A 15,351-nucleotide genomic window follows, 5' to 3' on the forward strand; every position below is an offset into this window, starting at 1 on the left:
TGTTTTGATATACATGTACACTGTGAAATGATCACCACAAAAATTGGGAACACTTCACAAATTTACATGTCATTCTTGGACGAGGGCCAAGTTAATCTCTGTATCATTCTAATTTTAGTATATGTGCTGCCAAAGCAAACACCAAAATTGAGTATTTATTCATTTTATATACATACATATACTGTTTACTGAGCACTTGCAGGCCAGGCTTAGATGCTTATAGTTTTAGGTGTTCAGGATACAAACATGAAACTCAAAAATAAATCCCTGCTCTTATTGAGCTTGAGTTCTGTCAGAGTAGACAGGCAATAAACAATATAAATAACATAAGTAATGTGGCGTGTGTCACTAGCTGCTGAAAAGTAAAACAAAGCAGAGAAATGTAAAAATGAAAACGTTGTTTTATCTAGGATAACAGTAGAAAGGCTTCCTGAGAAGTTGGCGTTTGAGTAAAGGCCCACATAAAGTAGACCAGTCATTATTGTGAAAGGAAGGACACTCCAAGCAAAGGGAATAGCAAACCCTGAGACAGGAGTGTTTCAGACTCTTCACAGAGTGGTGAGAATGCTGCTGTAGCTGGGGAAGAGGAAGCAAGCGGGGGAGGAGGGGGAGGAGATCATCTCGTGAATGTGGTACATGACAAGCGGCCGCATCACATGGGTCCCTGTGAGTTACTGTGGAAGCACTGGTTTTGATTCAGAGTTAGATGGGAATCTACTGAGGATTTTGAGCAGAATGAAAGCATCTGACTTAAAGCAACAGAATCTCACTTGGGCTCCTATTTTGAGACTAGATGAAGAGGTGCAAGGCTAGCAATACGGAGACCGCCTAATCAAACTAGAGTGGCTTTAGCTGGACTGATAGCAGTAGAGATGGCGAGAAGTATAGGATTCTACTTGGTTGTGATATATTGTATACTCGTATGTTGATGCATTCGTATAGTATCCCCTTTTATGGTTATTTCAATTGATTATTGGTAGTTTTCCTTTTTCATTTTGTACTTTGTTTAATTACATATTTATTTATTTTTTTAACTCCATCAGAGTTTGTCTTGTCACTGGTTCTCAACTGCAGGGTGAGGAACACTTACGGAGCCACTGGAAAGACTTAGAGCCATCCCTCCCGTTTTTGGTTGTCACATGAGCTGGGGAAGGGTATATGTTGGCATTTAGTTTCCTGGGTCCTGGGAGTGCAAAGATCCTATAGTTTCTGACAGTTGTACACAATGAAGACTCATCCTGTCTAAAATATGCCCCCACTGTGTATAAAGCACTGACTCTCTAGCTCACTGATTTTTTTCAAAGAAGTGGTGTTTTGACATTGAGAATTCCATCATTTCCACATTTCTGCTTTCCATCCTTTATTTCTTTCCTTTTTATTTCTTAAGTTGACTTTGTTGTTCTTTTCCTAATTTCTTAGCTCATTTGTATTTTTGTTTATCCTCTGATCGATGTATGGTTGACTCTTGAACAGCACAGATTTGAACTGCACGTTCTACTTATACATGGAATTTTTTTTTTTTTCAGTAGTAAATACCATGGTACTACATGATCCATAGTTGGTTGCATCCTCAGATTTTTGACTGAGAGGCAGGCTGGCGTCCCTTCCCCTGCACTGTTCTCCAGTCAGCTGTATTTGAAAATGTAAATTTCCCCTAGGCACTCTCTCACCTATGCCCTACAAATTTTGATATGTGTTCATTTATATTTCCTGAACACCTGTCATAGTACCAGCACATAGTAAGTACTCAATAGGTATTTGTTAATCAGTTTGAACCCACCCCACCAGCCCACGTTTTTCCTTAGAGGGTAGAATCCATGTTTACTGATGTGTTGTGTAATGATTTAAGTTGCATCCACTTATATTTGATTTCATGTTGATATCTGCTCTTCATATTTTAGGTGCAGCAGTTGCAAGGAGTTTACAGTTTACAAGAACAGCATTTCTGGACCTTATGTTCTGATGTTTATGTTGGGACCTTGAAATTAGTAGTAGCACCTGATGCTGATGCCAGGTGGATTTTAAGCCAAACGCATAACATTTTTACTCAGGTATGATATTTTTACTAACCTCTTTTAAGGGTCTAAGAATTTATTGTATCTACTAGTTTTAAAAATATTTACTATTTAACATATTAAATATATATATATTCTATACTGTGGGGTACATATAAAATATTTTTTCAATCACAGAGTCAAATTTGGGAGATCCTTGCTTTAGTGAATACTCTTAATGAAGATAGTCCTGTTTATTCATCATTGAGCTGATTTGAGCTCCTTTATGAAAAAGTAGATTCTCTCTTACTGTATACTCCTTATAAGACATGTTAAATGCTATTTGAAGCTAGGAATTCTAAGATAGTATTTGGAATAAGAATAATGCCTGGTCAGTCGCTTTAACTTAGAGCAAACTCTCTTAACATTTTTGTTGATAGCAAAGCCACCACTCCTTCTTTGTGATTTAATGACTTAAGATGCTCTTGAGTTTTTCTTAATTCTATATAAGGAATCATGAATTAGTCAGTTCATGGCTGCAACCAAATTATATCAGGTAATGTTTATGCCATCATGAGTTGACATAGTAACTGATAAACTAAAAGTGATTACTAGGTTATTCTGAACCTACTGGAAAATAAGCACATCATGTCAAGAATATCTGAGGAGAGAGAGACCACAGATTTTTTTTTTTGGAGGAGGAGTCTGGTTTGCTGGAAATATTTGTCAGAAAATGTAGATGTTGACACTGCTGCCAAATTGATCTAACACATAATCTAATGTGGAAACTGATTCCACTGATGCCATAAAAATCTGTGCCTAAAAACTGACGCAAACCTCCTGATGTGATGCAGTGGGAAGTATACATGACCTGTGTGGTACTCTTGTCAGAAACGGTTAATGTAAATCCAGTCACTAGTAAACAACCAGACAAACCTAGCTTGAGGCCTGTCTCCCTGGATTCTTAAAAAAGTGTCATGAAAGGAATAAAAGGAATTATAGGGGCTTTTTCTAAATTAGAGGAGACTTCACAATTAAAGTGAAGACTTTAAAGTGGAGAAGGAAATGGCAATCCACTCTAGCACTCTTGCCTGGAAAATCCCATGGATGGAGGAGCCTGATAGGCTATAGTCCATGGGGTCACAAAGAGTCGGACACGACTGAGTGACCTCACTTTCACTCACTTTCACAATTAAATGCAGTGTGTGGTGCCTGATTGGACCTTAAACTGGAGAGAAACATCACAAAGGAAACTGCTGGATAATCAGGAAATTGAAATATAAATACATAATAGTTCACATAATTGTGTAGGTGTTAAACTTCTTGGGTATGATATGGTATTGTGGCTATAGAAGAATACTCATGTTCTTAGGAGATACATGCCAAAGGCTTTAGTGGCAGAACATCAGGATGTCTAACTTTTCAGTGCTTCAGCAAAAGTAAAAAGGATTACAAATAAATACACATACAGAAAAAAAAGCAAATATGGCAAAACGTTAGTGATTGGTTTATATAAGTGATGGGCAGATAGATATTTATTGTGTTCTTCTTTTGTCTTTAAGTCTTTTCAGAATAAAAAGTTAAAAAATAAAATTTTGGTGGCTCCTCATTACCACCAGGATAAAGCCCAGACTATCTAGCATGACCCAATTAACTTTTCAGCCTCTCTACTGCTATTATTCACTGCCTGTACGTCATACTCCAGCCCCACTAGACTATCTACTTATCTGTATGAGACAAAAATCCTACTCTAATGTAAAGGTCCAATTCAGTTGTTGCTTTCTCTCTAAAGCCTTAAAGACCCTCTAAGCCTCATATACAAATGAGAGAAAGAGAGAGGGACAGATGGACAGTTTGAATTCAGTACCTTAGCATAAATTAAATGATCTCTCTTGTCTAATAAAAGAGAGATGTATGGTTATGTTCCTTTGGAATAATTAACGAAATGGTCTTATAACGTAGGCAACAGCAAGACTTATCTACTGCAAAACAATATACTAGTACCATTTATTTATCCTAGACTTTTAAGAACCAAGTCTTTTCTTAGCAGATGCGGTAAGAAATCTATACTCTTATGAGTTTCATAATGCAGCATGTAAAACCTTCACAGTAAGCCAGAATCCTCACACCTCCTCCCTTTTTCAGAGGCAAAAAGGAGAGTGTGGCTAGCCTTCAGTAGCCTTCAACAACCTTGCTTTCCACTGCCATTTCTAGATCATGATTCTTTCCGTCAGTCTATTGATTTTCTCCTAGTTATACCATGTCCTTCCACCCTCACAGCATGGGCATCTGTCCAGCTCTGGAATACCTCATGCTGTCCTAAAACTTTGGCACTTAAATCACAGTTCTCCCTCTGAGAAAGGAGTGTGACTTACAGGTTTAGAGATGCACAAGCAGTGGTGTCTGTGCTAAGAACTGCTGAAGTTGTAATTGAAGTATGTGGAGGGAGGTTCTTCTGGTAACCGTAGAAATCTTGGCTTTGAAAATGGCTGAAATTGAAAGTTTACTCAGCTGCTTCTTTGGTTTTGGAAGCTGTATTTTGGTTTTGAAAATTTGCAGCTCTAAAACATATTTAAGCCTTTTTATCAGCTAAGGTCAAACCAACTTGATTTCATTCCTCGCAGAGACCAGGGACTGTCTTAGATTGCAGTGAAAATGGTTCAACACATTTTTCCCAGTGGGGAGAGTAAAGTCACCCTACTCATAACTTTGATTCCACACATTTAATGATTGTAAGTTGATGTGTGATAGTTATTTTGGTTCTGAAATATGTGAAATTGAAGGGTGTTTTTTTTTTTCCTTTTCTGCTTATGCCCTCATCATGCATATTCATTATGCTATGAGTATATCCTTGGGCTGGCAGTAACATTTTCAATTTGTGAATTGAAATTTAAGTTTTTTTACATTTTTAAAAAATTTAAATTATATCTTAATCATAGATTTTACTTAGCTTCAGTTTTTAGAAAAAAAATCACACTAATGCTTTAAGTACTTTTCTTGTAGAAAGACTTTAAATACCGGTGGCCTTAGTTCCAAAAGACCAAAAGAAGAATTTTCTCAATACCTGGTACTTCTATGATACTTTAATGTATTTTTCTTAGAGCTGATCTTAAATTGATTTAAAAAAATTTTTTTAGGTTGTTCTTGTTAAAATTTGTATGGAGATAACTTTGAGGTTAACATTAAATTTGAGAACGATGGCTTTTTGTTTTGTTTATAAATCTATAAGCTTTGTGACTCTTTGGAACTGTGCATTAAGCATGTCTTTTTATTCTCATTTTCCATAGTTATCATTCAATCATGAATGGTTACAACAACTGGGTTGCTGTCACAAATGTAGAATAACACAAGAGAATTGGTAGAAGTCTCTTCAGTACTTAATATTTCTTTGGGATTATTAGTTAAGTGATAATCCCGTTTTAAACTACAAGGCTTTTGTTAACATTGAAAAAGTACATTCTCCTCACTGCATGCACTAACTTTTTAAAAATGATATATTTTTGGGGAATTGTTGAACTAGAAAACATTATTTACATTTAGTATTTGAACAGGATGTGGACTTGGGAAACTGGATGAGGAAGGCAGTTTATCGTTTTATGTTTCTTGTTTTGAACTGGCTGATATCATCTGTTAATTTTTTAGACACACTTTTGTTTAGAAATAATGTTAGAAGAAAAATCTAGAATATGCTTGGGCTCATAACCCTTCTCAGCTCCACAACGCAGAAAAGATGATTTAACTTAATGCATGTTATTTACTTTTCAATAGAACCTCTATTTTGGTATTTTCCATTTTTTCTTCTCTTCTGGCCTGTTTCTGCCTGTTAAGTCCTAACTCAGCTTCCTGCTTCAGCCTTCTATGCTCTAGTCTCTAGGCTCAAAAGAGAAGTTAACACTGATACCCAGAAGGAAGCTGAAGAGCCTCCTCTCTAGCCCAGTTGAGAGTTCCCCAAGATTCAGAATCTCCTGCCTCCACCACTCTCCTTCATGCATAATCCCTTCAGTGTTTCTGACAGCAGACCTCACCCCACCTTGTGTCTCCTGGGAGGGGAGAGTAGAAAGGAGGAAAAAGCTATCCAGCCTTCCAGGTGGCCAGCTGTTTTTTCCACCCTTTCCTGTGGGGGGGTGGTTATCTTTTGTAAGTATTGGTTGTTTTTCATTAATCCACAGGGTTTAAATGCTCATTTGTTGATGGTGGTGGAAATAACAACAGCATCAGCAGCTAGCCTTATTGAGAGCCCTCCACATGCCAAGCACTGTGATGGGTACCTAATGTATTAGTCTATCCTTACAAGACAGGTAGGGTATTAGCCCCAGTTTATAGAAAAAGGAGTCCAGACCCACGTGATTGTTCATGACTTGTAATTTCATCATATTCAGTCACTATTTCATGAATTCTTAGATGGTTTTGTTTTCATAGGAAAGACTAAGGCAGTTTTTTAAAAATTCATTTTTATAGGGTAAAGATTAATATAATACATTCAGTCAAAAACTAAAGTAGAAAGTTTCTGTAGTTTTTGAGAATTGAGAGAGAAGTACAAACAATCAGTAATTTTCTATAGCCATAGTCTTGTTTATTTTTCTAAATTTTTATTGCTGATTTATTTTCCTTGCCACAGCAATGAATATTTATGGCCAATATTCTAAGTCTATGACATCACGTTAACAGTTATTTTCTTTGAAGCATAGGTGTCAAAAATAACTGTCTTTCCCATTTTAAAAAGTTTTAACTGATTTTTTTTTTTTTTTATGGTTTGTACATGATTCTCAGGATATAAGATACAAGTATTCTATGGTTTTCACTTTTTTGAAGGACAACCCTCAGCAGGCCTCTGAGTGCTAACATCAATAGTAGAATATTTAAGGGAACCAAGCACCGTTTTGATCTCCTGGAGTATTTGTCATGAGAATAAACTGTATAGGAAACCTAGTTTGCGTTCAGAAAGTAGGTGACATACTATAGGAGTCTGAAAATTTCACTTTTCTCTCTACTTTGAAGGAAATTGAGAAAGGAAAATGGGAACCTGGAAGACTTAAAGCTGTGCCCATCCAGCCAGATGGATGAAACACATCACTTTTCCTGTTAGACACAGCTTTTGTATGAAGCAGTGGGCCCTCAGGGGAAAAATACCAGCTTGAGTAATTAACTCATAATTATGCAAAGATCAATTTACCTAGCCTCTTTGTTTTTCTCCCCCCCCCCTTTTTTTTTATTGCCTTGGGCTACCTCATTTCTTATTACCATCTTCACTGTATTTGGGCCAGGATTTAGGAAAGTGGCAGAGATAATAATGGGAGACCAACTTATTTTGTCCATTTAACTTTCATTAACAAGTTTGTTGAAAAGAAATTAAGCCAGTTTATTTGGGCAATAAAGAGTTAGACATGACTTGACCACTGAAAAACAACTTGAGGTTAGATATACAAGAAATTTGCAAAAGGGTTTCCTAAGTATAGTTATTTTGGGTCCATGTGGGTTGAGTAAATCAAATATAATCAATCATAAGTTTTTTATAGCATGTAGAATTGTTCTCATATATTCACACATGATTCTTACAATAGTGCCTGTTACGTAATAAGGATTTATTAAATGTCAAATACTGGATGAATATACAACAGTTTTGTGAGAGATAGGTAGGATTGATATTTATCCACAATTCTAAAATTAGAAAAACTGAGATTCTGTTTCAGTTTTTAGCTTAAAATCATAAGATATTAAGTTCTATCTTTTTTCTGCCATAGACGTCTTTAAGGTACATGCTATTAAATGCATTTTCAGAGAACTTTAACTTTACGACAGCGAGGATTTTTTTTTTTTCCTTTTTAATGAGACAAAAAAGCTAACATGTTTTCTGTGCTAGAAAAGCACTAGGGTCTTATCAGGCTTTTTATTTCATTAGAGCAGCTCCTGCCTCTTTGGGCATTCATAGTGTTGGGCAGAGCCCTCCAGCTTGAATGCTTAGAGGGAAAGAAAGCCATGCTGGAAGCAATGCTTTGAGGAGCCCAGAAATTCCTATGAAAACGTAGCATTATTATTGTATCCCCCCACTCTGGATTTTCCTTTCTTTTGAATGTTCTAATTTACTTTTCATTCTGTGTTACTGACAGAGTGCTTATTGTAACTGATTGTATGCTTAAATGTTTTTCAAGTTGTTTATTTGAAAGAAGGAAATTAGTAGAATTTCAGTTCATCCAACAAATGTTAATCACTTACTGTGTGATGGGCACTACTTGAGGTTCTGGGAGTCAGCAGTGAAAACATAGACAATCTTTTTATTTCAGAAAGAGTCCATTATCAATGGAGGGTGATAATAAACAGTATCACAGCAAAGAAGTTTTATGATACATTAGAAAGTGATAAGTGTTAGAGATAAGGAGAGCAGAGTAGGGAGACCAGAGGTGCTGAAGCATTTACCATTTCTTGCACCAAGCTTTTTTTTTGTTGTTTTCTTTATGGATGGATAGATGTATAGATAGATGATATCTATCTCATCATCTCATCTGACATACTATATATACTTGATTATTTATCATCTCCCTCTCCTTCCTAGTTCCCAATAGCTTATAAACTCTATGAATACAAGGTATTTGATACCTGTTTTGTTGGCTATTGTATTCCCAGGGGACAGAACAGTACCCGGAATCTAAGAGATGCACCAAACGTATTTGCTGGATGAATGAATTGACTGCACTTGGTATGGGGTGGTCAGGGCGAGCCTTTCTGAGATCTGAGTAGAGAGGTGACAGGAGAGGGAATATGTCACATGGCAGTCTTGAGGACCATTGTTCCAGGCAGAAGGGCCAGTTGTGGCTGGAACAGAGTGACCAGAGGGAGAGGAGTACAAAGTAAAGCAAGAGAGGGAATCAGGGACCAGATCATGGGAGAGCTTTAAAGGCCACTGTAAGGACTCAGACCAAAGGACTAAGGGAGATTAAACTGTTGTTGGGTTTGAGTGATAGAGTGACAGCACCATGGTTGCTCTGCTGGAAACAGACCAAAGGAGTGCAAAGGTAAAAGGGTGAAAACTAGTTCACAGGCCATTACAGAATACAGGTAAGAGATGATAGTGACTCAGGCCAGGGGATAGCAGTGGAGGTGCCGTAAAGTGATCAAACTCTAGAGTTTCATTATTTTGGAGGTAAGGCAAACAGGTTTTGCTAATAATGGGTTGGGAATGAAAGAAAGGCGGTTGCAACATTGAGGGAGGAATTGAGCTGGAGAAGATACCTGATCAGCAGGTTTGAGGGGAGGAGATAGTGATCAGCTTAGCTGTGTTTCAGTGCTTTCAGACATTCTTAAGTAGAACTGTCAAGTAGATGGTAGATAGGTTTCAGACTACAAAAAGTGTGAGAATGTTAGATGGTACTGAAAGTCTGAATATTGGGTAAGACCATCTAGAGGGAAGTACCAAAAAAGAAGGGATCTGAGGATTGAGTCTTTGGGTATTTGAGTGTTTAGTGTTCAGACAGGAGGCAGAACCCACAAAGGAGACTGAGAAAGACTGATAAGTGAGGTAAAAGGGCAACCAGTGAGTATTCTGTGGAAGCTAAGAGTGGGAAAAGTGTTTTAGCAGGAGGAACTGATGCCCTGTGTAGACCAGTTACTAAGATGAGGACTGAGAATTGAGCACTGGTCTGAGCAACTTAGAAGAAGTGGTTGGCAGCAAAAGTTTGGTTGAAACGGGTTCAAGAGAGAATAAAGGAATTGTGGACAGGAAATATAGAAAAATTGATACAGAAGAGATGGGGGCAATTTTGAGAGCAGTGTCCTTGAATAGCAAGTTTGTATCCAAAATTGAAGGGAATTGTAATGGATGTGTAATGGAATCAATAACTGATAAGATGGTTTTACTTATTTCAGTGTTTACAAATCATTTATCATAGGAAGATATAGATGGCATTGACTTCTGATTTTAATAGCCAACTCGTCAATCACTGTGGTGTTCTCTCTAGGAGAATACAGGTAGATGGGTAACCTCATTTTTCCAAAATTCACTTGGGCCAGGCATGTAATTAGTAGCACAGCTTTCTTTTGTAGAGCTATATGGAGAATATTTTTGTTTGTTTTTATAACTTATTAACATACTTGTTTCTAAAATAAAATTATTGGAACTTTATGATGAAAAATGGGGAATTCTTTCCCAAAGACAGAAGAGAAAAATAATTCTTCCCTTTTTCAAAAAGAAAGAAAAAAAAAGTTTCCTACTACTTTTCAGAAATATATAGTCTGTTATAATTTGTTTAATGTTCTCATTTTTTTTTTTTTTTTAAACTTTTCAGGCCGGAGTGAGACAGCTTTATGTACAGATTGACTTTGCGGCCATGTAATGAGTGAAAAGAAACCATGCTTTTTGGGGGGACCTAATTTTTCTGGTACTGTACAATCCTAAACATTGTACCAGGCTTTCTAAAAAGAGAAATCGTCACTACAACTCCCCAGCGTCAAGTAGACCAGGTAGAGTCCACCGTTCGTGCTCTGCCGGGAGTTTACAACTAAGGGGTCAGAAGTAAGAGGATCTCCCCTGGACTTCTGGTCTTGTTTTTGTGCTCTTCTCACCAAACCATTTTGATTTCTGAGGTTTCTAGTTTTGTTCCAGGGTATTGTTTTCTCGGTATTGTTTCCTTTTTTTTTTTTTTTTTCCATTTCAAATGCCCTCACTCCCACCCCTCATGCTAGCCAGTAAGAAATTCAGACTGTGGGTCTCTAATCATCTGGAATGTCTTCACTGAAGCTGCTGGAAACCACTGCTTTCATTCCCACAAAACCAGTGTTATTTTAAAAAAGGAAAAAAAAATAAGAAATGGAAATCTGTTTTATATGTAATGTCACAGTAGTTGACGTTTTTCAATATAATCATATGTTTGTGAAATTGTTTGTACCTTGCAAACTTATGAACCAAACCATATTGGGTTTTCAAAGTGCCTTTGTATCAGAAAATGTATTTGCCAGCATAGAAATGTTCCATCAAAGGTCATGTATATGTTTTTTTTTTTTTAATGGGTATTCTGTATTCTGTACAAAATAAGACTCTTGTTAGTAACATCTACAGATGTCTTTTTGTGTACTTCAAGCATAGGTTTAGATACAGAAAAATTTGCCTTTTATTGCTCTCTCGTCAAAAAATAAAAGGTGTTATTTTGCTTTTTAAATCAAATTCAGTTATTATAATAAATTATTTTGTGTACTGTGTTTTCAAAACTTTGCAGATGCTTCTGTTATACAGACAGGTGTTTAGACTTATCACATCTGCTAAATTTCAAATTTCTAAAAAGCTACTGTGTCTATGATAAACTTTCCTGTATCTCTTTGCTGTTTTTAAAGATTCTCTTAATGAAAGGGAAAAGCATGTAGAGTGAAAGCAGAAAAGGTTGTGACAATGTTATTTTGCTTTTTCGTTCTTCAAATGCCAAGTCCTATCATTGTTTTCCTATGCAAGCATTGCAAAAATACAATTGCTTTCAGGAATCCTAAAGCGGCATTTTACTGAGTTTGAAGTAGTGAAGTTATGGAGTAAATGTGGTAATATAGAACTCCTAACACAAGTATCTTGGAAGTTCATAAATAAGTTGATTTCTAGGTTCTTGTTTATTTGAAAAATAAAATTGCAATTTGAGATAAGTGCTTGAACACTCTACTTAAATATTCTCTATGTTTTATGAAGAAATTGATCTGCATAGATATTTTCCCACTGTACTTCATTTTCTCATAATGTACATTCCCTTTTAACTGAAAGGGAAAAGTTTAAAAATATTTTAATTTTCTTGGGGGGGAACCCTGCAGGATGGAAATGAATGTTTAGAATGAAGATAAGTAATAAGCACTTTTTCACTGATGTGGCAGAAATCACTGTTGGTTTTGTCTTAAGTTTCAGAGTACCTATTGCTCTATTTCTGACCTACAATTTTTGAAATATACTGTAAACTACAGACTGCTTTCTTTATGCTTTTCTAAACCACTGCAGATTGCCATGAACTATAGATATTCTCCTTTATGTGCAGATTATGTAGTATTTTCAAAGTATTTTTACGTATTGCCAGGCAGTTCTGAAGCTAAAAATTCCTGTCAGCAGAATGCTTTTAACTGAAACAATTGTTAAGATGTTTCAAGAGGGATATATTAAAGGAAATGTCCTGATAACAGTACTACTTTTTCACTGTAAGTATAAGTAGTCACTTGGAAGTTTGCATCCACTGCCAAGCCTGAGATATTCTTTAGGTTTTGGCATATTGTGGAAACTGACAGATTTGCATGAAGGCAGGGACTTTGATGTGTGCCTTTAAAAACTAATTATGTGAAACTGTACTGATACTTTGCATACAGAGGTAATATTTGCATTGGCCTATAAAATTTACCAGTGCACACTGAAGATCCACTTCTGCCTTTCACTGAGTCCTCCATTCCAAGTGAAGTTTTCTGTCAAAATATGCATCACTTTAACTTTTACACTCAGTACACAAGTGCATGAGTGTGGTTTTTTAGGACATTTGACCAGGATGAAACTCTTCATTTTGCACCTGTTATAAGAGATCTCCAGTTCATATCATTTAGCAGATTGGCATTAACATTTATGATTTAATTAAATGTTCTTAAACCTGTGTGTACAACAGGAAAACAATTTTTTTTTTCTTACTCTTAGGAAATACTTTTGTCTTCTCAGTGTTCTAACACAGATGTATTGCTAAAGTAGATAATTTCACTGAGAAATATTACTTGACTATTCTTATAAAATACATTTAGAATGTCCCTATTGGGGATTCTAATGTTGGGCTAATTTTTGGGGAAAAAAATCTGATATAATTTTGCTAATATTTTAAGAACCAAAATATACTCTGGAGAACAAATTTGTATTGCTCAGGGAATGTTTACCTTGCCAAGTAAACTTCCCCAAATAGAAATATACCTAGACTAGTTTTGTGTTTTTACATCTAAGAATATATTGATCGAGATGAAGGGCTTAACCTATTCACAGCTCCTGTATTTTGCTGGCTCCTTGTGTGCTTTGTTGAATGACAGTATCTAGTTTATCTGTAGCTCAGTGTTCCTCATACATCCCACAGCCTCTTCTGCAGAGATATGAGGAAGTGGAAACAGATGTAACTGGCATTTCTCGTAAACCTGGAATGCTCCAGCATTCTTCAAAGCCTGTTTGTATACACCAGTAGCCAAAATACTGTGACTTTTGTGCACCTTTGTTAAACAGCCAAATCACTGACTCCTGATGCAGTTGATCAGAGTTCTATAATTTTTTTTAACCTCCTACAGAATAATCAGTTTAATAGATATTATTAATATGGTAGCATCCTCATATAATTCTGGGGCTTAAGAATAAAAATAATTCATCGCTGAACATAGAATTTTAGAATTTTACATACAAGGAGACTGTCCGTAGAAGCAGTCTTGTTCTACCTCTCATTTTACAGATGAGAAAACTGAAGCCCAGAAATGCTGTCATTTGCTCAAGGTCACAGAAGTAATTATAGTGGCAAAGTCAAGACCAGAATCTAGGTTTTCTGACTCCAAGTCAAGAGTTCTTTCTACTCTTCTGTGCTGTGTCTCCAGTCTAATAATATTTGCTTTTATGTAAATGTGATGAAGAAGCATTTTTAAATAAAAGACATCTGACCTCCATTTTTGGTACATTAAGGCACTTTATAAATGGAGTTTTACTGTCTTATTTTTCATAGCTAATGATGAGGTTTAGAATATTATTTCCATAGTATTCTTTGTGAAAGATAAAATTAATTTTTTACTCTTTTTTACTTTTCTACTCTTGTGTAACCAGTTCCTGATTTTTTTTTTTTTTAAATAGTGACATCTCTCCATTGGATACTTTTAACTTGTGAGTAAATTTTTCTGTTTATTGCTCAAGACTAAATCCAATTTAAGGCCTGCTTAGTTTATTTTGTTTATGTTCTGTGAATTGATACTTTTTAGAAACCAGGCTAATTCACAGATCATTTCATTCTTATTACTTTAAATTTTCAGCCACTGGAGGGATCTTGAATTCTTAACATTATTCTTAGAGCCACACAAAATTGGGCATTAAATGTTGTATAGAACAAACCAAAAATTTTAACAGGGTAGAATTTTGAAGTCTTATAGAGAATCCCAAATGCTAAATTGCAACATTCAACTCTTCATTAAAAGCATTACCTTGAGAAAGTTAAATTTTGTTTTTCTTTTTGTCAGTCTTTAAAACAAATTATTTTTTAATTCACAAGAACTTTGGCCCCCAAAAAAGGAAATGATTATATTCTTCGAAGAACATTCAATAAAAGTTTTATTCAGAGAAGACTGTTTGAAGACATGATCCCCCAAAAGTCTTCATGGTCTAGATCTCTACCACAGAATCAAGACAATGAAAAAGTATGTCAAAAAAGTATTTGCAGATAAGTATAGTTTTATTTACTATAAATCAATGTGTCTTTGATGAAGGTGTCTTTGGTTTATGTTTAACCATTTCATAACTACAAATTATACAGAAAGAACACCCTTTTATTAAGTATTTATGTATCAGGCTCTTTGTATGGCCTTTTTCATGTTATCACATGTAAAATCCTTATATTTTCATTAAAAAAAAAAAAGAATGTGGCATGATTTTGATTGATAGATCTTTTTCAAATGTATTTTATCTTCTGATTCTCCTAATATGCTTATGAGGAAGAAATTCATAACTCCATTTTACAGATGAGGATGCTGTTTTGAGAGCATGTAAATGAACTGACTGGGGAATGGCCAGTAGTAGAGCACTGATTCTAGATCGAGTACTTTTTGGTGACAACTACTCTGGTTTTTGTATGTCATCCTATAGTGATTTAAAGATCCAGGAAGTTATATTAGACTTACATACACTCTCCTATAAAATTATGAGGCTTCCCAGGTGGCTCAGTGGTAAAAAAAATCCTCCTGCCAAGCAGGAGACGCAGGTTTGATCCCTGGGGAAGGAAATGGCAGCCCACTCCAGCATTTTTGCCTGGGAAATCGCATGGACAGAGGAACCTGGTGGGCTACAGTCCATGGGGTCACAAAGAGTTGGACACGACTGAGCGACTAAGCACAGCACATACGTTTGTTTAGACTCATTCCTTCTTTGGATCCTCTCCTGCGCTTACTACCTTACTAACTTAAACTCTGCAGACTAAAATGAACAATCAGAGGTCCTTTAAGCACTTTTAAGACCATTTTTTGGAAAAATGTAAAATGTTTTCTTGATACAGAGTTAACTGCTTAAAAGGGACTGACTCAAGTGTCAGTGCCAGTGTGAGTGAAGAGAAACACTTCCTGGCCAAGAGACGTTAAATTAATTGGTAGGAAGTTGTCTTCTAAGAAGTACAGATGATTTTGCACTGCATGAGAG

General features: G+C 35.9%; 1 protein-coding gene and 1 non-coding gene across 2 annotated transcripts in view; one reads left to right on the top strand and one right to left on the bottom strand.

The window, feature by feature from the left end:
• The window catches only part of SLC30A7 (solute carrier family 30 member 7), a 93,397-nt gene extending 83,076 nt beyond the window's left edge, over positions 1-10,321 (top strand). Inside the window, 2 exon segments of the mRNA NM_001163598.1 lie at positions 1,902-2,051; positions 10,274-10,321. Of these exon segments, the coding sequence (NP_001157070.1) occupies positions 1,902-2,051; positions 10,274-10,321 (198 nt within the window).
• On the bottom strand, positions 39-142 carry LOC114111192 (U6 spliceosomal RNA). The gene has a single exon (XR_003587285.1). It is a non-coding gene; the product is annotated as a U6 spliceosomal RNA (small nuclear RNA).
• Positions 10,322-15,351: the final 5,030 nt, after the last annotated feature.

This window comes from Ovis aries, chromosome 1, assembly GCF_016772045.2.
Source record: "Ovis aries strain OAR_USU_Benz2616 breed Rambouillet chromosome 1, ARS-UI_Ramb_v3.0, whole genome shotgun sequence".
NCBI classification, from domain to species: Eukaryota; Metazoa; Chordata; class Mammalia; order Artiodactyla; family Bovidae; genus Ovis; species Ovis aries.